The sequence below is a fragment of the Coregonus clupeaformis genome, chromosome 11 (assembly GCF_020615455.1).
Source record: "Coregonus clupeaformis isolate EN_2021a chromosome 11, ASM2061545v1, whole genome shotgun sequence".
Taxonomy (NCBI): Eukaryota; Metazoa; Chordata; class Actinopteri; order Salmoniformes; family Salmonidae; genus Coregonus; species Coregonus clupeaformis.
Window position 1 is genome coordinate 35,503,434 of NC_059202.1, and position 27,875 is coordinate 35,531,308.

At 42.3% G+C, this 27,875-nt stretch overlaps 1 protein-coding gene across 2 annotated transcripts in view; it reads left to right on the forward strand.

Annotated features, from left to right (window-relative positions):
• The first annotated feature begins 8,627 nt into the window (after positions 1 to 8,627).
• The window catches only part of LOC121576869 (microtubule-associated serine/threonine-protein kinase 3-like), a 69,218-nt gene continuing 49,970 nt past the window's right edge, over positions 8,628 to 27,875 (forward strand). For both annotated transcript variants that reach the window (XM_041890417.2, XM_045223523.1), the window contains exons 1-2: positions 8,628 to 9,131; positions 22,287 to 22,367. In XM_041890417.2, the coding sequence (XP_041746351.2) occupies positions 9,085 to 9,131; positions 22,287 to 22,367 (128 nt within the window). In that variant the 5' untranslated portion in view covers positions 8,628 to 9,084. The remainder of the gene's footprint in view (positions 9,132 to 22,286; positions 22,368 to 27,875) is intronic.

Genomic DNA, 27,875 nt, shown 5'->3' on the forward strand with positions numbered 1-27,875 from the left:
AATTTAAAAAATGTACATTGCCTTGGTCACTTCACACCTAAACAATGTACCTATTCCACCTGATATGAAATGTGTGTTAGATTTCCATATGGTGCTCCTCACCAGAAGTATTACTGATTACATTTATTTTGTGCATTTTATTTACTGTACAATGTTTTAGCCAACACAACAGAAAAATGACAATTCACACAAATGTAAGATGGTACAGGGTTTCATGCCCATCCTTCTACTGTCAAAGGCGTCAGTGAATTGCGGTGGGCGAAGTCAAACACAGGACACAGAGCTTATCCGAAACGTATTTTACTTGAAAGTAAACTGAGCATATACAATCTCCACACAGGGAGGAAATAACCCGCACACTAACGACAGCTGATAACGAATACAATCACACACAACACACAGTGTACGACAGAGGGTTAAATAGGGAAGACAATACAACATAATGGGAAACAGGTGTACATAATCAAGACATAACAAGTCTACCACAGGAACATGGATCGGTAGCAGCTAGTACTCCGGTGACGACGAACGCCGAAGCCTGCCCGAGCAAGGAGGAGGAGCAGCCTCGGCTGAATCTGTGACAGTACCCCCCCCCCCTAGACGCGCGGCCCCAGCCGTGCGCCGGCCTCTGGGACGGCCAGGAGGATGCGGAGCAGGGCGAGTCGGATGACTCTGGTGGAAATCTCTCAACATGGAGGGATCTAGGATGTCCCTCCTAGGGACCCAGCACCGTTTTCCTCCGGACCGTACCCCTCCCACTACACGAGATACTGCAGGCCCCCCACCCGACACCTCGAATCCAAGATGGAACGGACTGAGTACGCCGGAGCCCCCTCGATGTCCAGTGGGGGTGGAGGAACCTCTCGTTCCTCAGACTTTTGGAGTGGACCAGCTACTACCGGCCTGAGGAGAGACACATGGAACGAGGGGTTAAGGAAGTTGTAACCTATATCAAACCTCGTTCAATCTCCTCAGGACTTTAAATGGCCCCACAAACCGCCGACCCAGCTTCCGGCAGGACAGGCGAAGGGGCAGGTTTCGGGTCGAGAGCCAGACCCGATCTCCCGGTGCATACACCGGAGCCTCACTGCGGTGGCGATCGGCGCTCGCCTTTTGTCGCCTGATAGCCCGCTGCAGGTGTACATGCGCAGCGTTCCAGGTCTCTTCCGAGCGCCAAAACCACTCGTCCACCGCAGGGGCTTCGATCTGGCTCTGATGCCAAGGTGCCAGGACCGGCTGATAACCTAACACACACTGAAAAGGCGTAAGGTTAGTTGAGGAGTGGCGAAGTGAGTTTTGGGCTATCTCTGCCCAGGGGATATATCCCGACCACTCCCCTTGCTGGTCCTGGCAATAGGACCTCAGAAACCTACCCACATCCTGGTTCACTCTCTCCACCTGCCCATTCCTCTCGGGGTGAAAACCTGAGGTAAGGCTAATCGAGACCCCCAGACGTTCCATGAACGCCCTCCAGACTCTAGAGGTGAACTGGGGACCTCGATCTGACACTATATCCTCAGGTATCCCGTAGTGCTGGAAGACGTGTGTAAACAGGGCGTCAGCAGTTTGTAGGGCTGTAGGGAGACCTGGCATAGGAATGAGATGGCAGACCTTCGAAAACCGATCCACAACGACCAAGATCGTAGTGTTCCCCTGTGAGGGGGGAAGGTCCGTGACAAAGTCCACCGATAGATGAGACCACAGCCGTTGTGGAACGGGTAGGGGTTGTAATGTCCCTCTGGGAAGGTGTCTAGGTGCCTTACACTGGGCGCACACCGAGCAGGAGGAAAACATAAACCCTCACGTCCTTGGCTAAAGTGGGCCACCAGTACTTCCCACTAAGACAGTGCACTGTCCGACCGATACCAGGATGACCAGAGGAGGGTGACGTGTGAGCCCAATAAATCAATCGATCACGAACCTCGAGCGGCACGTACATCCGATCCTCCGGACACTTGGGGGGAGTAGGCTCGGTACTTAACGCCCGCTCGATGTCCGCATCAACCTCCCACACCACCGGTGCCACCAGACACGACGCCGGGAGTATGGGAGTGGGCTCAATGGACCTCTCCTCTGTGTCATATAGTCGGGACAGGGCGTCTGCCTTAGCGTTCTGGGAACCTGGTCTGTATGTGAGCATAAACACAAATCTAGTGAAAAACATAGCCCACCTTGCCTGACGAGGGTTCAACCTCCTCGCCGCCCGGATGTACTCCAGGTTACGATGGTCAGTCAAAATGAGAAAAGGATCGGTAGGGAAACAGGTGTACATAATCAAGACATAACAAGTCTACCACAGAAACATGGATCGGTAGCAGCTAGTACTCCGGTGACGACGAACGCCGAAGCCTGCCCGAGCAAGGAGGAGGAGCAGCCTTGGCTGAATCCGTGACATCTACTTATTCAGAGCCAGGGGGATTGATTCTTGTATGGATGTAAAGTCAGTGTAATGTGATGTAACATTGTTGGTTGTTGCTGTGTCTTTGATACACTGTGGTTCACTAAACTATGAGAACCATGACTTGTAAATGTGTTAGAGTGCATTATGTTTGTATGTTATTTCAACTTGTCAATATTTACGTTATTTCAACTACATTTCAACCTGTTAGTAATGACGTTATTTCAACTGGAGTTCAACCTGTCTGACATGACGTTATTTCAACCCGTTAGTAATGACATTTACTCAAGTTTGTGAAACATGCTGAATTTATGAATGTAAAAGTTCTTTAAGCAGTATACAACAAGCGCTCTGTGATGTAGACTTAGTTCTCCTTACTGAGGAGAGGCAAACTTGTCTAGGAAGAGGGTGGAATTGGTTTTGTTGTGTCTGATGAAGAAGAGGAAGGGGTGGTCTGCAGGGAAGTAGAACTGCTGTACCTCAGCGAGGCCATACTACTGCACATGCGGCAGCTTCTGTTCCCTTCTCGTTCACCTCCACAACTACCTTGTGGATCACGGTGGACAGAGAGTGATTTGTCGCCGTCATCCCAGACAGGTCTGCCTTGTCCTGGTCAAACACGTCTGTCATGCCCAGTTAAGTCAGATGCTCCCTCAGTTGGTAGTCCTCCTCAACTTTAAACTTAGGAAGTTTGACGATGACCTTGGTGTCGGCATCCATATTTCTCCTGTCCGTCCACTGATTGATTTTCTCTGGCATCAGCTCTCTTTCCAGCTTTGACACAAAGACGGAAGAGACCACTTAGAATAGAACAGGCTTAATTAATGTAACTTCTACAATTATATTGACACACTTCATTTATACTTCAGATAAACTATATAGATGTTGTAAGGCTCTATACATTCAGTGTAAAGTCTGTAACTTGGTTGTACTTGAAGGTTCAGTAGTGGTTCAGTTATGAGCCGGACTCTAGATTAAAGTTTTGTCTATGGCAGTATACAGTCGTGGTCAAAAGTTTTGAGAATGACGCAAGTATTGATCTTCACAAAGTTTGCTGCTTCAGTGTTTTTAGACATTTTTGTCAGATGTTACTATGGTATACTGAAGTATAATTACAAGCATTCCATGAGTGTCAAAGGCTTTTATTGACAATTACATTAAGTTTATGCAAAGAGTCAATATTTGCAATGTTGACCCTTCTTTTTCAAGACCTCTGCAATCCGCCCTGGCATGCTGTCAATAAACTTCTGGGCCACATCCTGACTGATGGCAGCCCATTCTTGCATAATCAATGCTTGGAGTTTGTCAGAATTTATGGGTTTTTGTTTGTCCACCCGACTCTTGAGGATTGACCACAAGTTCTCAATGGGATTAAGGTCTGTTGTGTTGGTACCATTCTTTATTCATGACTGTGTTCTTAGGCAAAATTGTGAGTGAGCCCACTCCCTTGGCTGAGAAGCAACCCCACACATGGTCGGTCTCAGGATGCTTTACTGTTTGCATGACACAGGACTGATGGTAGCGCTCACCTTGTCTTCTCCGGACAAGCTTTGTCCCAAACAATCGGAAACGGGATTCATCAGAGAAAATGACTTGGCAGGTTTGTTGTGGTGCCATATTCTTTCCATTTTTTTAAATAATGGATTTAATGGTGCTCCGTAGGATGTTCAAAGTTTCAGATATTTTTTTATAACCCAACCCTGATCTGTAGTTCTCCACAACTGTGTCCCTGAACTGTTTGGAGAGCTCATTGGTCTTCAGGTTTTCCTACTTACAAAGCATGTAGAGGTCTGTAATCTTTATCATAGGTACACTTCAACTGTGAGAGACGGAATCTAAAACAAAAATCCAGAAAATCACATTGTATGATTTTTAAGTAATTAATTTGCATTTTATTGCACGACATAAGTATTTGATACATCAGAAAAGCAGAACTTAATATTTGGTACAGAAACCTTTGTTTGCAATTACAGAGATCATACGTTTCCTGTAGGTCTTGACCAGGTTTGCACACACTGCAGCAGGGATTTTGGCCCACTCCTCCATACAGACCTTCTCCAGATCCATCAGGTTTCGGGGCTGTCGCTGGGCAATACGGACTTTCAGCTCCCTCCAAAGATTTTCTATTGGGTTCAGGTCTGGAGACTGGCTAGGCCACTCCAGGACCTTGAGATGCTTCTTACGGAGCCACTCCTTAGTTGCCCTGGCTGTGTGTTCGAGTTGTTGTCATGCTGGAAGACCCAGCCACGACCCATCTTCAATGCTCTTACTGAGGGAAGGAGGTTGTTGGCCAAGATCTCGCGATACATGGCCCCATCCATCCTCCCCTCAATATGGTGCAGTCGTCCTGTCCCCTTTGCAGAAAAGCATCCCCAAAGAATGATGTTCCCACCTCCATGCTTCACGGTTGGGATGGTGTTCTTGGGGTTGTACTCATCCTTCTTCTTCCTCCAAACACGGCGAGTGGAGTTTAGACCAAAAAGCTCTATTTTTGTCTCATCAGACCACATGACCTTCTCCCATTCCTCCTCTGGATCATCCAGATGGTCATTGGCAAACTTCAGACGGGCCTGGACATGCACTGGCTTGAGCAGGGGGACCTTGCGTGTGCTGCAGGATTTTAATCCATGATGGCGTAGTGTGTTACTAATGGTTTTCTTTGAGACTGTGGTCCCAGCTCTCTTCAGGTCATTGACCAGGTCCTGCCGTGTAGTTCTGGGCTGATCCCTCACCTTCCTCATGATCATTGATGCCCCACGAGGTGAGATCTTGCATGGAACCCCAGACCGAGGGTGATTGACCGTCATCTTGAACTTCTTCAATTTTCTAATAATTGCGCCAACAGTTGTTGCCTTCTCACCAAGCTGCTTGCCTATTGTCCTGTAGCCCATCCCAGCCTTGTGCAGGTCTACAATTTTATCCCTGATGTCCTTACACAGCTCTCTGGTCTTGGCCATTGTGGAGAGGTTGGAGTCTGTTTGATTGAGTGTGTGGACAGGTGTCTTTTATACAGGTAACGAGTTCAAACAGGTGCAGTTAATACAGGTAATGAGTGGAGAACAGGAGGGCTTCTTAAAGAAAAACTAACAGGTCTGTGAGAGACGGAATTCTTACTGGTTGGTAGGTGATCAAATACTTATGTCATGCAATAAAACACAAATTAATTACTTTAAAAATCATACAATGTGATTTTCTGGATTTTTGTTTTACATTCTGTCTCTCACAGTTGAAGTGTACCTATGATAAAAATTACAGACCTCTACATGCTTTGTAAGTAGGAAAACCTGCAAAATCGTCAGTGTATCAAATACTTGTTCTCCCCACTGTATATACTGAGATCATGTGACAGATCATATGACACTTAGATTGCACACAGGTGGACTTTATTTAACTAATTATGTGACTTCTGAAGGTAATTGGATGCACCAGATCTTATTTAGGGGCTTCATAGCAAAGGGGGTGAATACATATGCACGCACCACTTTTCTGTTATTTATTTTGTATAATTTTTTTAAACAAGTGCTTTTTTCAATTTCACTTCACCAATTTGGACTATTTTGTGTATGTCCATTTAAATTACAGGTTGTAATGCAACAAAATAGGAAAAACGCCAAGGGGGATGAATACTTTTGCAAGGCACTTTATGCTTAACAGTTGGCTTCAAAGATTTGGACGAATTTTACTTACAAAAATGGAACGTTCGTCTGGATAATCTCTCCAGCTTTATCATTATCTGTCCGATCAGTTTATTAAAATGATCAACCAAACAAACTTCAATTATATCTGGAAGAACAAGGTTCACTACATAAGAAAGGGTGATGTTTTAAGACCTCACGAGGATGGGGGCTTGAATGTTATTGATTTTGAATGTATGAATGGTATGTTGAAACTAAAGTGGATACAGTCTTTTCTCTGTGATATGGATAGTCTGTGGTTCAGTGTCCCTGCTTCCATCTTTAAAAAGATTAGAGGAATAGATTTCTTGCTTAGATGTGACTTTAATATTAAAAACTACCTGTGAAACTTTCTGCATTTCACCAACAAGTGTTATTATATTGGAAATTGGCATATAAACACAACTTCACTCCACAAAACACACCGATATGGAACAATAGGTGTATTCTGTACTGTAACAAGACCATATTCTTTGAAGAATGGATGAACAAAAATATTGGGTCTGTTACAGATCTTTTAGATGAAACTGGTAATATCCTCAGCTATAATGATTTAATGATAAAACATTACTTTCCTTGTCACCTTATTCAATACTGTACAGTCATAAAGGCTATTCATTCTAACCTGCTGGTAAAAGGGATGTTATTATATTCAGATGTATCTCCTTGCCTGCTATCTTTATACATAGATGGCTGTTGTTTGCAGGATATTGAGTGTAACAATAAACATGTCAGACAAGTTATTTCCAAATAATTCTATCCCAGAACAGTTAAAAAGGAATTATATCTGTACAGTATCTGTAACTAAGAAAATAAGAACAAAATATTTGTCTTTCACTATACCACCCAAGGCCCAAGAGAACCACTTTAAAACTCTAAATGATATTTATCCATTAAATTAATTTTTAAGATTGAGATTCAATGTAGAGCGTAATGACTTTACATTTTGTGGGAATAATATTGAAACAACAGAACATACAGTATATATTTTTTTACCGTGATCATATTACCACTTTCTGGGTGGAGTTACATGATTTATTATTTTAAAAGAATATTAATATTGCCAATTTCACATACAATGATGTCAAATTTGTCTAATCTCTGACACAAAAAAAGCAACGTTTGGAAAAAAAATGGGTATGTGGATGAAGGTCATGCTGAGGCAAATCAACTATAAACGGAAATAAATGGCTACAGTTTACACTTTTTTAGGTATTTCATGAAATGTTGTTTTTAGAAAAGGGGCAGGGTTTTTAAAGTACTGGGGTAAATGCCCTCCCCCCAATGGGGTAACTGGCCCTTGGGGGTGCCAGTTACCCCAGTAGAAGATTATGGCATAGGGTTTAACACAAGTGTGTTAAAATATCATTTAATCAGTTTTATTTAGAAATTATTTAGTAAGTAATACTTCAAAGCTAAGTCTAGTTGTCTTGTTTTGATTATTTAAATAAAATATGGGGGGGAAATGTTGTTGCACATGTCACCATTAATATCCACACTATGAAGAGATTTGATTTAAAGACCCTCTTTTGCACTCACCTTCACACACATTTTCTTTGTTCTTTGTTGTTTCTTTTCCATACAATACATTATCCCCACCTGTGACTGAAAATGGGTGGATAGATGCCAATTGAAAAGCTCTCTCTTCAAAACGTAGCTAGCTATATGACATAAAATGCTGTGTAAAATAGCTAAAAGGCTATTAAGTTGCATTAACTGTAAAGCTATCAGTCACTAGTGGAAACATTTACAACAGCAATTAAGTCACGTTATCTTTTTTAATGTATTTTACCTCAGACGATCTGGTAGTAAGGTTGCTAGCTAGCACTCCTAGCAGCTTATGCTAACTAGCTAGCTGGCTAGCATTTACTGCTTGTGAAATTGCTAGCTAGCAAGTTAGCATAAACTAGCGCTAACTGGGCTAGTCATTGTCTAAATGACAGGTAGAAACACATTCATAACTATAAAGGGGTAACTAGCCTCCAGGGGCCAGTTACCACCTAAAATAAATAATCCAACATATTACTACTTTACTCAAAAAGTCTCTAAATGTTTCTCTCTAAACAAGTGGATTATTTATCTTAAGACTTTCCTACTTGTATATATATTTTTTAATTATAGATCTAACTTCATTGGAATATATCTACACCTTTTTCAAAATTTCAAAAACATTTGATCAACTTGCCACAAAATTATTTTGTTGATCTCCAAAAGTTGTGATGACACAGAGGAAATGTTTTGCTGATCAAGAGCAGTGGCAGACAGGGAAAGTGTTGGGTTAATAATTTGGTGACATCTTGTGGTCTTAATGTGAATTACAGGTGTGGAGGGGGCTAGTTACCCCCTAGTACCCTATGTTTGTACAATTTGGGAAGTTAGTTAACAAAACCAAAAAAATAGTTGCCTAAAGTTGGGAAAATGTCAAAGTACGCGGTGTCGGTCTAGCAACGGAGCCTTCAACCGCATGGGGGCGTTGCGATTCCACTCCGTTGTGGACGTCGCTATTGAAATGCATGACATCCGGCGTATGGGTATTGTGAACGAGGCTTTAGGAGGTAAAATAGTCGTACACTCTCAACATTTATACATATATTTTATTTGACTTTTCTCTCCCAACACCTTCTCCAGGGCCGATTGATTACCTTGATCAACACTCCCACCATTTCCCTCGCCCCCGCTAGACATGGGAGTGACCACTGTTCCAACAGCGCTGTCGCTTCACAGTTTTTCACTGGTGCGCTTTGGACTACAAACTTGACGCGCGCCTTTTCAGAAACGGATTGCCTATGCTGAGTTTGCTTTCCTTGACATGTTGTGTTGACAGTGTTGGGACTAGTTAGCGACGATGTGCTGAAGCCACTGATAAACGATAGCTTGTTGACAGTTATTTTTAGTTCCCGCCCGCCGCACGATGAAAGAGAACCGGACCGCGAAATTACCAGTGGTGCACCGTGACAAGTGAAGTGCAAGCAGCAGTCAACGGAGGTCCCTTTTGGAAGGAGTCGTAGAACGATGAAGTTGAGGAGAGACAAACTGAAAATCCCCTCCCTTACTTTGGAGTAAGTTGTATGTTTTTATATAGTGTATAATTTATGCATAACTGATCTACATAACTGAATAATTAAATGTTGTCGGGGAACCAATGGAAATCACTTTAATAGTTACGTTAAGGTACTTTAGAAAGACGTCTTATGTGCTTGATACGAAAAGACAACAGGCTACAGTTGTGTGCCAACGTATTTCTTAACTCTACCAGTTGCAACCAGTTTGTGGAACGCAGTATGGAAGACGCAGTATAGAAACTACAGACCTATATGCGTGTTTCCCAATAGTGTGTATCGAAACCCACTACAGCTTGTAGGCTACAGGAGTTTTGAACTTGCACTTGATTGTGTGATTATTGTGATGTAGAACTCGCAACATAAATTGTTCTGTCTATGATCTATTTAAGCAAAAAGGCCTGAGGTGTGGTATATGGCCAATATACCATGGCTAAGGGCTGTTCTTAAATTAGGCACTGAGTGGTATATTGGCCATATATCACAAACCCCAGAGGAGCCTTATTGCTATTATAAACTGGTTACCAACCTAATTAGAGTAGTAAAACTAAATGTTTTGTCATACCCGTGGAATAGGGTCTGATATGCCATGGCTTTCAGCCAATCAGAATTCAGGGCTTTATATTGAGATTTGACCAATGGTTTACTTGTTCTGCCTTGATATAAAATAAGCTACTGTAGCCAGCCTACATGGCATACTTGGTTCATTATCAAGAAACTGACATTTGACAAAAAAAAGGTGTAATTTTTCACGATTCACAATTTCATTTACATTACATTTAAGTCATTTAGCAGACGCTCTTATCCAGAGCGACTTACAAATTGGTGCATTCAACTTATGATAGCCAGCGGGACAACCACTCCTTAAAAAAAAAAAAAATTATGGGGGGGTGGCGGGTGGGTGGGGGTAGAAGGATTAATGTTATACTATTCCAGGTATTCCTTAAAGAGGTAGGGTTTCAAGTGTCTCCGGAAGGTGGTCAGTGACTCCGCTGCCCTGGCGTCGTGGGGGAGCTTGTTCCACCATTGGGGTGCCAGAGCAGCGAATAGCTTTTAGGCTGAGCTAGCTAGCAAACTATTGACAGTTACAGCCGACCTCGGGATTGTACATCGATTCTCTCTCCTCCAATATTTGTCGTCCGATGTATTCGCTTCAGTCTCTGAAATGTTTGATCAAACTCCCCGCCACCGGCTCCCGACATCAGGGCACAAAAACAAGTGTCCTGAATAAAAACAAGTGTCCTGAATAAAAACAAGTGTCCATAGTTTCCTCTTGGATCACTGAGATTGGAATCTGTACTTATCTAATATTTCATAATTAATCGTTTTTTTGATAAGATCTGCATTATACCACAATTTCCAGAATATTCTCACTACTGCAACAGTCCAAAAAAGTAATAAATCAATTGCTGATAATTTTTTAAAACTTTGCTCCCCTAATGAAACATTGAATAACACTGAAAATACAAATATTAAAAATAAATTATAAAGTTATTATAAAATTAAATTGGTAATGAGAAGGCCAAGTGGGGTAAATGGGGTGTTTTGAGAATAATACCTCATTCTGAATGCATATAAGCGAATAAATTGATACATAGTTTAATGTAAACTTAAACTAGGATACAATTTTTATGATTTATGGACAAATTACACCAACATATTTTGTTTTATTCAAATAAGTTCGGTTTTTCTAAAGTAAAATTGTATAAAATGACCAGAGAATTTAATCCGGACACATTTCGGTAATGAACATTTGGTATGAAATTGTACACAATTCTTGTGAAAATGTTAAATGTATTTAAAATAAGACACTTTTGCCAAAAACTAGACATCTTAGTCCTCAGAATGATAGTTGATTTTTGCAGATGCATCATGGTTTTGTAACTGAATTTGCTACAGACATGTAGGTGTATTTATGGATGTTGGTATACAGTATACTTTATTTAAATTGAGGTAAGACGTTACTTGACACCCAGCGCCATAATACGTTATGACACGGTCATAACCATGTCATAACAGCTGACATAACTTGTCATAACCTGTCATAGTATGGTCATAACACTGACATGACCCATTTATTTACACCAGTTGTGACATATATTGTGTTATTTTATGGCTGGTTATGACACCTACAGTGGGAGAAAAAAGTATTTAGTCAGCCACCAATTGTGCAAGTTCTCCCACTTAAAAAGATGAGAGAGGCCTGTAATTTTCATCATAGGTACACGTCAACTATGACAGACAAATTGAGCGAAAAAATTCCAGAAAATCACATTGTAGGATTTTTAATGAATTTATTTGCAAATTATGGTGGAAAATAAGTATTTGGTCTCCTACAAACAAGCAAGATTTCTGGCTCTCACAGACCTGTAACTTCTTCTTTAAGAGGCTCCTCTGTCCTCCACTCGTTACCTGTATTAATGGCACCTGTTTGAACTTGTTATCAGTATAAAAGACACCTGTCCACATCAAACAGTCACACTCCAAACTCCACTATGGCCAAGACCAAAGAGCTGTCAAAGGACACCAGAAACAAAATTGTAGACCTGCACCAGGCTGGGAAGACTGAATCTGCAAGCTTGGTTTGAAGAAATCAACTGTGGGAGCAATTATTAGGAAATGGAAAACATACAAGACCACTGATAATCTCCCTCGATCTGGGGCTCCACGCAAGATTTCACCCCGTGGGGTCAAAATGATCACAAGAACGGTGAGCAAAAATCCCAGAACCACACGGGGGGACCTAGTGAATGACCTGCAGAGAGCTGGGACCAAAGTAACAAAGCCTACCATCAGTAACACACTACGCCGCCAGGGACTCAAATCCTGCAGTGCCAGACGTGTCCCCCTGCTTAAGCCAGTACATGTCCAGGCCCGTCTGAAGTTTGCTAGAGTGCATTTGGATGATCCAGAAGAGGATTGGGAGAATGTCATATGGTCAGATGAAACCAAAATATAACTTTTTGGTAAAAACTCAACTCGTCGTGTTTGGAGGACAAAGAATGCTGAGTTGCATCCAAAGAACACCATACCTACTGTGAAGTATGGGGGTGGAAACATCATGCTTTGGGGCTATTTTTCTGCAAAGGGACCAGGACGACTGATCCGTGTAAAGGAAAGAATGAATGGGGCCATGTATCGTGAGATTTTGAGTGAAAACCTCCTTCCATCAGCAAGGGCATTGAAGATGAAACGTGGCTGGGTCTTTCAGCATGACAATGATCCCAAACACACCGCCCGGGCAACGAAGGAGTGGCTTCGTAAGAAGCATTTCAAGGTCCTGGAGTGGCCTAGCCAGTTTCCAGATCTCAACCCCATAGAAAATCTTTGGAGGGAGTTGAAAGTCCGTGTTGCCCAGCGACAGCCCCAAAACATCACTGCTCTAGAGGAGATCTGCATGGAGGAATGGGCCAAAATACCAGCAACAGTGTGTGAAAACCTTCTGAAGACTTACAGAAAACATTTGACCTGTGTCATTGCCAACAAAGGGTATATAACAAAGTATTGAGAAACTTTTGTTATTGACCAAATACTTATTTTCCACCATAATTTGCAAATAAATTCATAAAAAATCCTACAATGTGATTTTCTGGATTTTTTTTTCTCATTTTGTCTGTCATAGTTGACGTGTACCTATGATGGAAATTACAGGCCTCTCTCATCTTTTTAAGTGGGAGAACTTGCACAATTGGTGGCTGACTAAATACTTTTTTTCCCCACTGTACATAAGTGTCAAAACCCACATTTATTCAAATGTGTTTTTTCCCTGCCAAGAAGTTTCCTTTCATTTGAAAGTTTGTTTCTTAAACCCTTTGTTGTTGTTGTGATAATGAATTCTTTACAGTCATGTGTTTTCATCATATTTTAAATCACTTGTAGAAAATACATTTTATGACAGTCATGAAGCATTATGACCATCCTGTATCACTTTGCTTGGACTAAGAAAATGCACTTTATGACACTGCCAAGAAGCGTTATGACCATCATAATCATATAAGCCAGATAGGCCTATCACGTACACGCCCTTATGTCAGTCATCAGTCACAAAGAGGGTGTCTTGTCCTGCTCCTGAAATCTGCTCCTGCATTCATCCCAGTCATCAGCAACAGAGCATTGGGGTAGGAGCATGTCTGACATCAATGTGTGCGCAATTACAATGATAATTTAATATGGTCAATTTCAGAAAATATTTAATTGACATTTTGCAGGATGAAATCTCTTGAGATGCACCATCTCGTTTTCAAGTGTGTCCAAATGAAAAATACAAATCAAACAAACAATACTTAGTAACAATAATATGGCAACTACTGTCTAATAATAATAACAATGAAAAATAATAATAATAATACACATTTTTAAGTACATTAACAGCATACATTTTTTTTGTACAACTACTAATAGGCCTACAACTAATAACACTTCTGCTATAACTACTAATACAACTAATAGTACCTATAATATATACAAATATCGTTACATAGTGATGTTTCTATTAGTTAAAAACAAACAGTTGAAAAAGGGCTTTCTTAAATTCACTGTGTGATTTTAATGCCCTGATTTCTATAGGTAAATTATTCCAGGCAGTTGGGCCTTTGTATCTGAAATATCTTACTCCAACCTCATGATGTACCCTTGGAATTTGTAAAGTTAGGTGTTTCTTAATATATACAGTACAGGGAATAGAACATAAACATACTGTTGACAAGTAGGCTATGGTGTAATGGAATGTTTTGCCTTGTGTGGTAGGTTTTGTGGATTTTTACACTCTTAAGTAGGTGTCATAACCAGCCATAAAATAACGCAATGTATGTCACAACAGGTCTAAATATGTGTCATGACAGTGTTATGACCATATTATGACAGGTTAAGACAAGTTACGTCAGCTGTTATGATATATTATGACATGGTTCTGACCGTGTCATAATGTGTTATGATGCTAGGTGTCAAGTAAAGTGTTACCGAAATGGAACCAATTATCAGATCATAAACTTGCTGTGAATTTGAGGGATACTTCTTACTTTGTTGGGGGGGGGATGGTTTCAGATGTCACATAGCTTTGATTCAGGCCAGTGTCAAACACATGATGTGGTATTAATTATGACCAAAATCCCAATTCACATATCACTCACTCCCTACTCAAATGTCTGTCATTTTGGTAATATGCACCCATTTTTCAACCGCTTTACTGTGATTCCTACCTCCCTCAAAGGATTAGCATTGCTGCAGTTATTTTCTTTCCACCCACTCTCCTTCCTGAGCCAATGTAACCAGGGGCTGCCTGCCTTCTGCCCACTAGATGTTGATCTATAAAGTGTACAGTCGGAGCTTCCTCTCCAAAACCTATCTGACTCTCGCATGGATCACAAGCTCAGCGCATTGACCCCCACTTTTGTGGGTGCAGCACGATGAGCATTATAACCGCACTGCAGAGCCCCTTTTCTAAACGAGCACAGTGTTCACAGAACGCTTCACACATCAAGTTATTTTCACAAAATTCAATGAAAACATGGGAGCTCTCAGGTTTGAATGTGTGATGCAGCAAATTCAGTGTGTAATGAAGTAATGAAGTGGGTGGAGAGCTGCAATCCAATGTGGGACCGTCGTGATTCAGAGCATTGTAGATGGGTTGGAGGGGTGAGAAGAAAATCAACTGAATTGATGAGGATATAAAGAGGCGTGAGTGATAGGTAATTATGACCTAGCACAGTGCAGTGTCTTTGTGCAGAGGCTTGTTTTCCAACCATCTCTCTTTATTACTATGACAACAGGCTCATCTCGCTGCTGCAGTAGCCGGTGCTATGTTCTGCACTGGTTTCTAAAGAGCCCTCTGCTGCAGTAGCCGGTGCTATGTTCTGCACTGGTTTCTGAAGAGCCCTCTGCTGCAGTATGTTCTGCACTGGTTTCTGAAGGGCCCTCTGCTGCAGCAGCACTGAAACCATATAAACAGTGTGCAGTCATGATAGCAAAGCACAGATCTGTACATGAAAATCAATATGGCCAGCCTTCTAGCTGGGTCAGCATGTTCTGAAAGCCGGCCTACTACAGTATTATAGCTGGCATATTTTGACGATGACGGGTGTGTTGGGTAGTATACAGTCAGGTCCATAATTATTAGCACCCTTAAAAAGATTAGCAAAGACTATATTGTATGCTAAAAAAAATTGAAATAATATTATTTTATATCAATTTATTTGCTCAGAGAATATATATTTTGTTTAACAAGTATCTAAAAAAGATAGGGGTCAAAATGATTGGCCATGTTACTGTTGGCCCTGTTGCTGTTTTCGATACTCTTGCACCCTCCCGTTGTGAGGATAACGACACTGAGCCTTTTTTCTAAAATGTTTTATGAGATTGGAGAACATGTTGGGAGGGATCTTAGACCATTCCTCCAATGGCCATCTAAGTCTACGGACTTGAACCCCAATGAAAACCTGTGGTTTGAATTGAAGAGGGCAGTCCATAAGAGCAGACAAAGGATATTACAGATCTAAAAAGGTTATGTATGGAGGAATGGTCTAAGATCCCTCCCAATGTGGTCTCCAGTCTCATAACAACACTGAGCCTTTTTCTATAATGTTTTATCTACAGTGAGGGAAAAAAGTATTTGATCCCCTGCTGATTTTGTACGTTTGCCCACTGACAAAGAAATGATCAGTCTATAATTTTAATGGTAGGTTTATTTGAACAGTGAGAGACAGAATAACAACAAAATAATCCAGAAAAACGCATGTCAAAAATGTATGAGTTCATTTGCATTTTAATGAGGGAAATAAGTATTTGACCCCCTCTCAATCAGAAAGATGTCTGGCTCCCAGGTGTCTTTTATACAGGTAACGAGCTGAGATTAAGAGCACACTCTTAAAGGGAGTGCTCCTAATCTCAGTTTGTTACCTGTATAAAAGACACCTGTCCACAGAAGCAATCAATCAATCAGATTCCAAACTCTCCACCATGGCCAAGACCAAAGAGCTCTCCAAGGATGTCAGGGACAAGATTGTAGACCTACACAAGGCTGGAATGGGCTACAAGACCATCGCCAAGCAGCTTGGTGAGAAGGTGACAACAGTTGGTGCGATTATTCGCAAATGGAAGAAACACAAAATAACTGTCAATCTCCCTCGGCCTGGGGCTCCATGCAAGATCTCACCTCGTGGAGTTGCAATGATCATGAGAACGGTGAGGAATCAGCCCAGAACTACACGGGAGGATCTTGTCAATGATCTCAAGGCAGCTGGGACCATAGTCACCAAGAAAACAATTGGTAACACACTACGCCGTGAAGGACTGAAATCCTGCAGCGCCCACAAGGTCCCCCTGCTCAAGAAAGCACATACACATGCCCGTCTGAAGTTTGCCAATGAACATCTGAATGATTCAGAGGAGAACTGGGTGAAAGTGTTGTGGTCAGATGAGATCAAAATCAAGCTCTTTGGCATCAACTCAACTCGCCGTGTTTGGAGGAGGAGGAATGCTGCCTATGACCCCAAGAACACCATCCCCACCGTCAAACATGGAGGTGGAAACATTATGCTTTGGGGGTGTTTTTCTGCTAAGAGGACATGACAACTTCACCGCATCAAAGGGACGATGGACGGGGCCATGTACCGTCAAATCTTGGGTGAGAACCTCCTTCCCTCAGCCAGGGCATTGAAAATGGGTAGTGGATGGGTATTCCAGCATGACAATGACCCAAAACACATGGCCAAGGCAACAAAGGAGTGGCTCAAGAAGAAGCACATTAAGGTCCTGGAGTGGCCTAGCCAGTCTCCAGACCTTAATCCCATAGAAAATCTGTGGAGGGAGCTGAAGGTTTGAGTTGCCAAATGTCAGCCTCGAAACCTTAATGACTTGGAGAAGATCTGCAAAGAGGAGTGGGACAAAATCCCTCCTGAGATGTGTGCAAACCTGGTAGCCAACTACAAGAAACGTCTGACCTCTGTGATTGCCAACAAGGGTTTTGCCACCAAGTACTAAGTCATGTTTTGCAGAGGGGTCAAATACTTATTTCCCTCATTAAAATGCAAATCAATGTATAACATTTTTGACAAGCGTTTTTCTGGATTTTTATTTATTTATTCTGTCTCTCACTGTTCAAATAAACCTACCATTAAAATTATAGACTGATCATTTCTTTGTCAGTGGGCAAACGTACAAAATCAGCAGGGGATCAAATACTTTTTTCTCTCACTGTATGCATAGTCACTTTAATAACTCTACCTACATGTACATATTACCTCAATTACCTCGACTAACCGGTGCCCCCGCACATTGACTCTGTATATAGCCTCGCTATTGTTATGTTACTGCTGCTCTTGAATTATTTGTTACTTTTATTTCGTATTATTTTATATAGTATTTTTAGTGTGTAAAATTTTTTGGGGGGTATTCTTTCTTAAAACTGCATTGTTGGTTAAGGGCTTGTAAGTACGCATTTCACTGTAAGGTCTACACCTGTTGTATTTGGCGCATGTGACAAATACAATTTGATTTGATTTGAGCCTCGAAGGATAGGGTGCTGGAGTACTGAAAACAGGGGTGCCAATAATTCTGACCCCTATCTTTTTGAGTTTTTTTATTACAAAATATATTTCTCTGAGCAATTGTATTAGTATAAAACAATATAATTTTCCAACATTTTTTGCATGCAATATAGCTCAGTATTTGTATAATTAATTTTATACAGTCTTTTTTGCTCATCTTTATCAAGGGTGGCAATAATGATGGACCTGAATGTATGAGTCTTCCTATAGAATACAGAGGACAGACAGCATGAGCTAATAGTATGTTCAAAACATAAGACTGTGTACTGGGATTTTAACAAAGCAAATTTGAGGAAAACGCTACTGAAGTTCTATCTTTACGTTGCCTGTAGTACTCGCGCTACAAAAACTCTCGACCATTGTTACTCTCCCTTCCGGGATGGCTACAAGGCCCTCCCTTCGGCAAATCAGACACAACTCCATTTTGCTCCTCCCTTACATTCTGCTCCTCCCTTCCTATAGGCAGAAACTCAAACAGGAAGCACCCGTTCTAAGGTCTATTCAACGCTGGTCTGACCAATCAGAATCCATGCTTCAAGATTGTTTTGATCACGTGTACTGGGATATGTTCCGGGTTGCTTCTGAGAATAACATTTACGGATACACGGACATGGTGACTGAGTTCATCAGGAAGTGTATACAGTGGCTTGCGAAAGTATTCACCCCCCTTGGCATTTTTCCTGTTTTGCTGCCTAACAACCTGGAATTAAAATGGATTTTTGGGGGGTTTGTATCATTTGATTTACACAACATGCCTACCACTTTGAAGATGCAAAATATTTTTTCTTGTGAAACAAACAAGAAATAAGAAAAAAAAAACAGACAACTTGAGCGTGCATAACTATTCACCCCCCCCAAAGTCAAGACTTTGTAGAGCCACCTTTTGCAGCAATTACAGCTGCAAGTCTCTTGGGGTATGTCTCTATAAGCTTGGCACATCTAGCCACTGGGTTTTTTGCCCATTCTTCAAGGCAAAACTGCTCCAGCTCCTTGAAGTTGGATGGGTTCCGCTGGTGTACTTTTTAAGTCATACCACAGATTCTCAATTGGATTGAGGTCTGGGCTTTGACTAGGCCATTCCAAGACATTTAAATGTTTCCCCTTAAACCACTCGAGTGTTGCTTTAGCAGTATGCTTAGGGTCATTGTTCTGCTGGAAGGTGAACTTCCGCCCAGTCTCAAATCTCTGGAAGACTGAAACAGGTTTCCCTCAAGAATTTCCCTGTATTTAGCGCCATCCATCATTCCTTCAATTCTGACCAGTTTCCCAGTCCCTGCCGATGAAAAACATCCCCACAGCATGATGCTGCCACCACCATGCTTCACTGTGGGGATGGTGTTCTCGGGGTGATGAGAGGTGTTGGGTTTGCACCAGACATAGCGTTTTCCTTGATGGCCAAAAAGCTCAGTTTTAGTCTCATCTGACCAGAGCACCTTCTTCCATATGTTTGGGGAGTCTCCCACATGCCTTTTGGCGAACACCAAACGCACCACTTTTCCATTATTTATTTTTTTAGAATTTCTTTAAATAAGTTATTTTTTTCATTTCACTTTACCAATTTGGACTTTTGTGTATGTCCATTACATTAAATCCAAATAAAAATCAATTTCAATTACAGGTTGTAATGCAACAAAATAGGAGAAACGCCAAGGGGGATGAATACTTTTGCAAGGCACTGTAGGGGATGTTGTTCCCACTGTGAATATTAAAACCTACCCAAACCAAAAACCGTGGATAGATGGCAGCATTCGCGCAAAACTGAAAGCGTGAACCACCGCATTTAACCACGGCAAGGTGACTGGGAATACGGTCGAATACAAACAGTGTAATTATTCCCTCCGTATGGCAATCAAACAGGCAAAACGTCAGTACAGAGACAAAGTGGAGTCGCAATTCAACGGCTCAGACACGAGACGTATGTGGCAGGGTCTACAGACAATCACGGATTACAAAGGGAAAACCAGCCACGTCGTGGATACTGACGTCTTGCTTCCGGACAAGCTAAACACCTTCTTCACCCGCTTTGAGGATAACACAGTGCCACCAACGCGGTCCGCTCCCAAGGACTTTGGCTTTCATTCTCCGTGGCCGACATGAGTAAGACATTTAAGCGTGTTAACCCTCGCAGGGCTGCGGGCCCAGACGGTATCCCTAGCCGCGTCCTCAGAGCATGCGCAGACCAGCTGGCTGGAGTGTTTACGGACATATTCAATCTCTTCCTATCCCAGTCTGCTGTCCCCACCTGCTTCAAGATGTCCACCATAGTTCCTGTTCCCAAGAAAACAAGGGTAACTGAACCAAATGACTATCATCCCGTAGCACTCACTTATGTCATCATGAAGTGCTTTGAGAGGCTAGTTAAGGATCATATCACCTCCACCTTACCTGACACCCTAGACCCACTTCAATTTGCATACCGACCCAATAGATCCATAGATGATGCAATCGCCATTGCACTGCACACTGCCCTATCCCATCTGGACAAGAGGAATACCTATGTAAGAATGCTGTTCATTGACTATAGCTCAGCCTTCAACACCATAGTACCCACCAAGCTTATCATTAAGCTCGGGGCCCTGGGTCTGAACCCCGCCCTGTGCAACTGGGTCCTGGACTTCCTGACAGGCCGCCCCCCAGGTGGTGAAGGTAGGAAACAACACCTCCACTACCCTGATCCTCAACACAGGGGCCCCACAAGGGTACGTGCTCAGCCCCCTCCTGTACTCCCTGTTCACCCATGACTGCGTGGCCACGCACGCCTCTAACTCAATCATCAAGTTTGCAGACTACACAACAGTAGTATGCCTGATTACCAACAATGACGAGACAGCCTACAGGGAGAAGGTGAGGGCCCTGGCGGGGGGTCCTGGAAAATAACCTCTCCCTCAACGTCAACAAAATGAAGGAGCTGACTTCAGGAGACAACAGAGAGAGCACGCCCCTATTCATTTGAGAGAGAGCACGCCCCTATTCAAGGTGAAAAGCTTAAAGTTCCTCGGTGTACACGTCACTGACAATCTGAAATGGTCCACCCACACAGACAGTGTGGTGAAGAAGGCGCAACAGCGCCACTTCAATCTCAGGAGGCTGAAGAAATTCAGCTTGGCCCCTACGACCCTCACAAACTTATAGATGTACAATTGAGAGCATCCTGTCTGGCTGTATAACCGCCTGGTATGGCAACTGCACTGCCCGCAACCGCAGGGCTCTCCAGAGGGTGGTGCGGTCTGCCCAACCCATGCCCTCCAGGACACCTACAGCACCCGATGTCACAGGAAGGCCAAAAAGATCATCAAGGACATCAACCACCCGAGCCACGGCCTGTTCACTCCGCTATCATCCAGAAGGCGAGGTCAGTACAGGTGCATCAAAGCTGGGACAGAGAGACTGAAAAACAGCTTCTATCTCAAGGCCATCAGACTGTTAAATAGCAATCACTAGCCTACTACCACCTGGTTACTCAACCCTGCACCTTAGAGGCTGCTGCCCTATGTACATAGACATGGAATCACTGGTCACTTTAAATGGAACAGTAGTCACTTTAATAATGTTTACATACTGTTTAACTCATTTCATTTGTATATACTGTATTCTACTGTATTTTAGTCAATGCCACTCAGACATTGCTCGTCCTAATATTTATATATTTCTTCATTCCATTATTTTACTTTTAGATTTGTTGTGAATTGTTAGATACTACTGCACTGTTGGAGCTAGAAACACTAGCATTTCACTACACCCGCAATAACATCTGCTAAATATATGTATGTGACCAGTAACATTTGATTTGCAGTGGAGGCTGGTGGGAGGATCTATAGGAGGACGGGCTCATTGTAATGGCTGGAATGGAATGATGGAAAGGTATCAAACACATCAAACATATGGAAACCACATGTTTGAGACTGTTCCAAGAATTCCATTCCAGCCATTACAATGAGCCCGTCCTGCTATAGCGCCTCCCACCAGCCTCTTCTGGTGTACTGGTATGTGTAAATCTCTGATTCTCAATGGTGTCTACATTGGGACATTAGCGGCTAGACCTATCAGACCACCAGTGTTATAGCGATAGACTTGGACAATAACCTTATCAATGGGGAAACCAGGCCAAAGTAATCAATAAGTGGTCTGAAAGGTCTGTTCATTTAACTTCTGCTTTGACTGGAAACAGCAAGCGACAAAAATCATGCTGTGACATGCCCTGGACATTGATCTGGTGTCATGTGTGACTCAGTTGGTGGAGCATGGCGCTTGTAATGCCAGGGTTGTTTGTTCGATTCCCATGGGGGACCAGTACTTAAATGTACGCACCCACTACTGTAAGTCGCTCTGGATAAGAGCGTCTTCTAAATGACTAAAATGTAAACATTGAAGTATCTATCCGATGACAGACTATCATATATACTGTACAATCAGGTACTGTCTGGAAAAAGTATCCCAAAACAGCGGCTGCGGAGTGGGGTGCTGCCCCACCATTTGCAAACAGTTGCCGAGTGTCTATCACGGAACTATTAGTGTCAGCCAATGAAAGTGAGACGTTACCCAGACACTGGTTGGCAACAGCGACCATGCTGAGTCAACACACTTATTCATGTGACTGTGTCTTGTCTTACAGTTTGTCACCCACTTGCCAGAGCCCAACTTTACTGAGCCCATGCAGCCCCTGCAGCCCCTTACAAACCCTACATCCCTGGAGGTAAGAAAGACAGCCCACATACAGTACACAGCCACACAAGTGGCTTGAGAACAGATCCTGTGAGGGACATGGGCGGCAGGTAGCCTATCAGTTAAGAGCGTCGGACAGTAACTGAAAGTTTGCTGGTTCGAAATCCCAAGCCGAATAGGTGAAACATCTGTTGATGTGCCCTTGAGCAAGGCACTTAACCCTAATTTCTCCTGTAAGTCGCTCTGGATAAGAGCGTCTGCTAAATGACTAGCTAAAATGTAACATTTAATTATGAAGATAGTGCTTTAAAGCAGACGTAGATTTACAGAAATTATTTTTGCTTATTTCATTTGACTGATGAATGTCCTACATTTTTCAATCTCTGAACCATACATATTGTTTGGATAAAATGTTGCAACGTACAAAATGAAGCTGCTATTAAATGTCTTAACTATTGGAAGTCATTTGGAGGAAAGGTTACAGTGGGGGGAAAAAGTATTTAGTCAGCCACCAATTGTGCATGTTCTCCCACTTAAAAAGATGAGAGGCCTGTAATTTTCATCATAGGTACACGTCAACTATGACAGACAAAATGAGAAAAAAAATCCAGAAAATCACATTGTAGGACTTTTAATGAATTTATTTGCAAATTATGGTGGAAAATAAGTATTTGGTCAATAACAAAAGTTTCTCAATACTTTGTTATATATCCTTTGTTGGCAATGACACAGGTCAAACGTTTTCTGTAAGTCTTCACAAGGTTTTCACACACTTGCTGGTATTTTGGCCCATTCCTCCATGCAGATCTCCTCTAGAGCAGTGATGTTTTGGGGCTGTCGCTGGGCAACACGGACTTTCAACTCCCTCCAAAGATTTTCTATGGGGTTGAGATCTGGAGACTGGCTAGGCCACTCCAGGACCTTGAAATGCTTCTTACGAAGCCACTCCTTCGTTGCCCGGGCGGTGTGTTTGGGATCATTGTCATGCTGAAAGACTCAGCCACGTTTCATCTTCAATGCCCTTGCTGATGGAAGGAGGTTTTCACTCAAATTCTCACGATACATGGCCCCATTCATTCTTTCCTTTACACGGATCAGTCGTCCTGGTCCCTTTGCAGAAAAACAGCCCCAAAGCATGATGTTTCCACCCCCATGCTTCACAGTAGGTATGGTGTTCTTTGGATGCAACTCAGCATTCTTTGTCCTCCAAACACGACGAGTTGAGTTTTTACCAAAAAGTTATATTTTGGTTTCATCTGACCATATGACATTCTCCCAATCCTCTTCTGGATCATCCAAATGCACTCTAGCAAACTTCAGACGGGCCTGGACATGTACTGGCTTAAGCAGGGGGACACGTCTGGCACTGCAGGATTTGAGTCCCTGGCGGCGTAGTGTGTTACTGATGGTAGGCTTTGTTACTTTGGTCCCAGCTCTCTGCAGGTCATTCACTAGGTCCCCCCGTGTGGTTCTGGGATTTTTGCTCACCGTTCTTGTGATCATTTTGACCCCACGGGGTGAGATCTTGCGTGGAGCCCCAGATCGAGGGAGATTATCAGTGGTCTTGTATGTCTTCCATTTCCTAATAATTGCTCCCACAGTTGATTTCTTCAAACCAAGCTGCTTACCTATTGCAGATTCAGTCTTCCTAGCCTGGTGCAGGTCTACAATTTTGTTTCTGGTGTCCTTTGCCAGCTCTTTGGTCTTGGCCATAGTGGAGTTTGGAGTGTGACTGTTTGAGGTTGTGGACAGGTGTCTTTTATACTGATAACAAGTTCAAACAGGTGCCATTAATACAGGTAACGAGTGGAGGACAGAGGAGCCTCTTTAAAGAAGAAGTTACAGGTCTGTGAGAGCCAGAAATCTTGCTTGTTTGTAGGTGACCAAATACTTATTTTCCACCATAATTTGCAAATAAATTCAGTAAAAATCCTACAATGTGATTTTCTGGATTTGTTTTTCTCAATTTGTCTGTCATAGTTGACGTGTACCTATGATGAAAATTACAGGCCTCTCTCATCTTTTTAAGTGGGAGAACTTGCAGAATTGGTGGCTGACTAAATACTTTTCCCCCCCACTGTATCTGTGCTTATGGTGGAAAAAACAAAACATCTTAGTTGTCTTTCCAGCCTATGTGGGTTGTCTGGCAACCCCCAATGGTGCACTGCAGAGGAAAGAAACTGATTTGGCAAACAGAAGCTGCATCCAGCATGCTATGTAGCGAGCACTAGGTTATTTTAATATATAGCGAGAAATCATATCTGTATCTTGATAATTTGGCAAAACTACCAAGAATGTTGTTCAGTTCTGTTAACAGAGGAACTGTTGATATTTTAAGATTACAGATGAACTTCATTTTAGTTTAAATTAAATTATTTATTTGATCACCAGCCAAGATTCTTCTATTTTACAGTGTTGTGCATCAATTTGTTTCTCTATACTATCCTGAAATCTCTACACCAACCATTCCTTACCCTTAACTCAATTAAAGTTTTATGAAGGCCTTGATCCAACTGTAAAACTATTTTGGCCTCCCACCATGCACCATATCATACAGGCAGCCAAAATATCATATGACATCTCTTCTCATCCTTCTCTACTGGCCTCAAGTTATGGCTCAGCTAAAATTCCAAACTCTACTTTTAGTTAGTAGGAATGCACCTAATGTAGAGGAGAGTGGGGTAAGTTGAGCCATTTTTGACATTCAGCATCACTACGTCAAGGGAAATATAGTATTCGTTCAAACAAAGAGATCTGCATATATTTCAGGAGGTTGTGTATCCCTGGAAATAATCAGAATTTATGTAAACATAACAGTTTTGAAAACCATAGCTTGTCCAAAAAAAGTGGTCTCTTGGCACAACTTACCCCGAGTATGGGGTAAATTGAGCATAGGGACAGGGTAAGTTGAGCCACCTTGGAGTAAGTGGGTGAAGGTGTCCTGTTACAGTGGATGATGGTGCTTGTAGGTCAAAGTTTAATTCATGGAATGGGGGTGTGGTATATTGTATAACTGAAATGCACAGTATGCCTACATTCAGATCAAGATCTTTCTGTTCAATATCACTTACCCTTCCGTTTTTTGTAGTGCTGAGCATTTAACCGTCATTTTTGTTATTTTTTGTTTTTTAAACAACTATTATTTGAAATACATTATGCATAAAACGAACTAAATGTAATCATAATTTGTATGTTGAATTGTGGCCATTGGCTCAATTTACCCCAAGGCAAACATTTGGACTATATTAAGGATGCACTTTCATGCTAGGTTTAGGACCTCATATTGTAGCTTATAGAGACCCCAACTGATGTATAAAACAATCTTAAAACGGTCTACTTTGGTTTAGATAGAAGCATCATGAAACCTATAACACAATAAATTCATTTGACTTAGTGAAAATCTGTTTTTTGGATCTAACTTGCTTACCACCATGTGGTTTCTTCATTCACAGGCTCCATGAAATGATGAGCTCTTCCTAAGTATTTGGTCACATGATACATTTTATGTATGGTTTCCTAGAAACAAGGGGTGGCTCAACTAACTCTTTGGCTCGATTTACCCCACACTCCCCTACCTGTAATCTTCTAACAAATCCCATCTCTGGTCCTGCCACATTATCTCGGATTGAATAGCTGCTCCTGTGCAGAATAGACCCCATGCTCCCTAGCAATAAGTACACTATAAAGTTGCTTGTCATCTCCAGGAAAATGACTGTATCGGCTAGACGCCCACCAATATCTTTGGCACCCCTAACCAGGATAACATTTCAACCGCTGATCAGTAGCCTGAAGCTCTTCCATAGACCTAGGGTCATCCCACAAATTAAAAGACAGCAGAGGTGCATACTGTATCCAGGGAAAGACACACCACTTCCATTAAGAGCTTGGCATCCCTAACCTGGATAGCACTGCCCCCTCCAATAGCCATAGCTCATCCACAGCTGCAACACTGTCTATCTTGAGTGCACTTGATCATGACATTTGCACTGTTGTGGATGCGTTTTACACACTCACTTGAGATTTTTATCAACTGCTCACCTAACATTTTCTTTGTCATTATTTGAAAGGTGCACTATGGAGAAAGGAGAAAAGCATCCTCTTACTGAAATAATGTGACTACACTAGTACACTTGCATGCAATATACACTGATTGTACAAAACAATATTGAGTTGTTCAATTCATCAGGGCATGGACTCTAGAAGGTGTCGAAAGCGTTCCACAGGGATGCTGGCCCATGTTGACTCCAATGCTTCTCACAGTTGTGTCAAGTTGGCTGGATGTCCTTTGGGTGGTGGACCACTCTTGATACATACGGGAAACTGTTGAGCATGAAAGATCCAGCAGTGTCGCAGTTCTTACATTTTAGTCATTTAGCAGACGCTCTTATCCAGAGCGACTTACAGTTAGTGAGTGCATACATTTTTCATTCTGGCCCCCCATGGGAATCGAACCCACAACCCTGGTGTTGCAAGCGCCATGCTCTACCAACTGAGCTACAGGAGGCTTGACACAAACTGTTGCACCTGGCACCAACTACCATACCCCGTTCAAAGGCACTTCAATCTTTTGTCTTGCCCATTTACGCTCTGAATGGCACACATACAGTGGGGAAAAAAAGTATTTAGTCAGCCACCAATTGTGCAAGTTCTCCCACTTAAAAATATGAGAGAGGCCTGTAATTTTCATCATAGGTACACGTCAACTATGACAGACAAAATGAGAAAAAAAATCCAGAAAATCACATTGTAGGATTTTTAATGAATTTATTTGCAAATTATGGTGGAAAATAAGTATTTGGTCAATAACAAAAGTTTCTCAATACTTTGTTATATACCCTTTGTTGGCAATGACACAGGTCAAACGTTTTCTGTAAGTCTTCACAAGGTTTTCACACACTGTTGCTGGTATTTTGGCCCATTCCTCCATGCAGATCTCCTCTAGAGCAGTGATGTTTTGGGGCTGTCGCTGGGCAACACCGACTTTCAACTCCCTCCAAAGATTTTCTATGGGGTTGAGATCTGGAGACTGGCTAGGCCACTCCAGGACCTTGAAATGCTTCTTACGAAGCCACTCCTTCGTTGCCCGGGCGGTGTGTTTTTGGGATCATTGTCATGCTGAAAGACCCAGCCACGTTTCATCTTCAATGCCCTTGCTGATGGAAGGAGGTTTTCACTCAAAATCTCACGATACATGGCCCCATTCATTCTTTCCTTTACACGGATCAGTCGTCCTGGTCCCTTTGCAGAAAAAACAGCCCCAAAGCATGATGTTTCCACCCCCATGCTTCACAGTAGGTATGGTGTTCTTTGGATGCAACTCAGCATTCTTTGTCCTCCAAACACGACGAGTTGAGTTTTTACCAAAAAGTTCTATTTTGGTTTCATCTGACCATATGACATTCTCCCAATCCTCTTCTGGATCATCCAAATGCACTCTAGCAAACTTCAGACGGGCCTGGACATGTACTGGCTTAAGCAGGGGGACACGTCTGGCACTGCAGGATTTGAGTCCCTGGCGGCGTAGTGTCTTACTGATGGT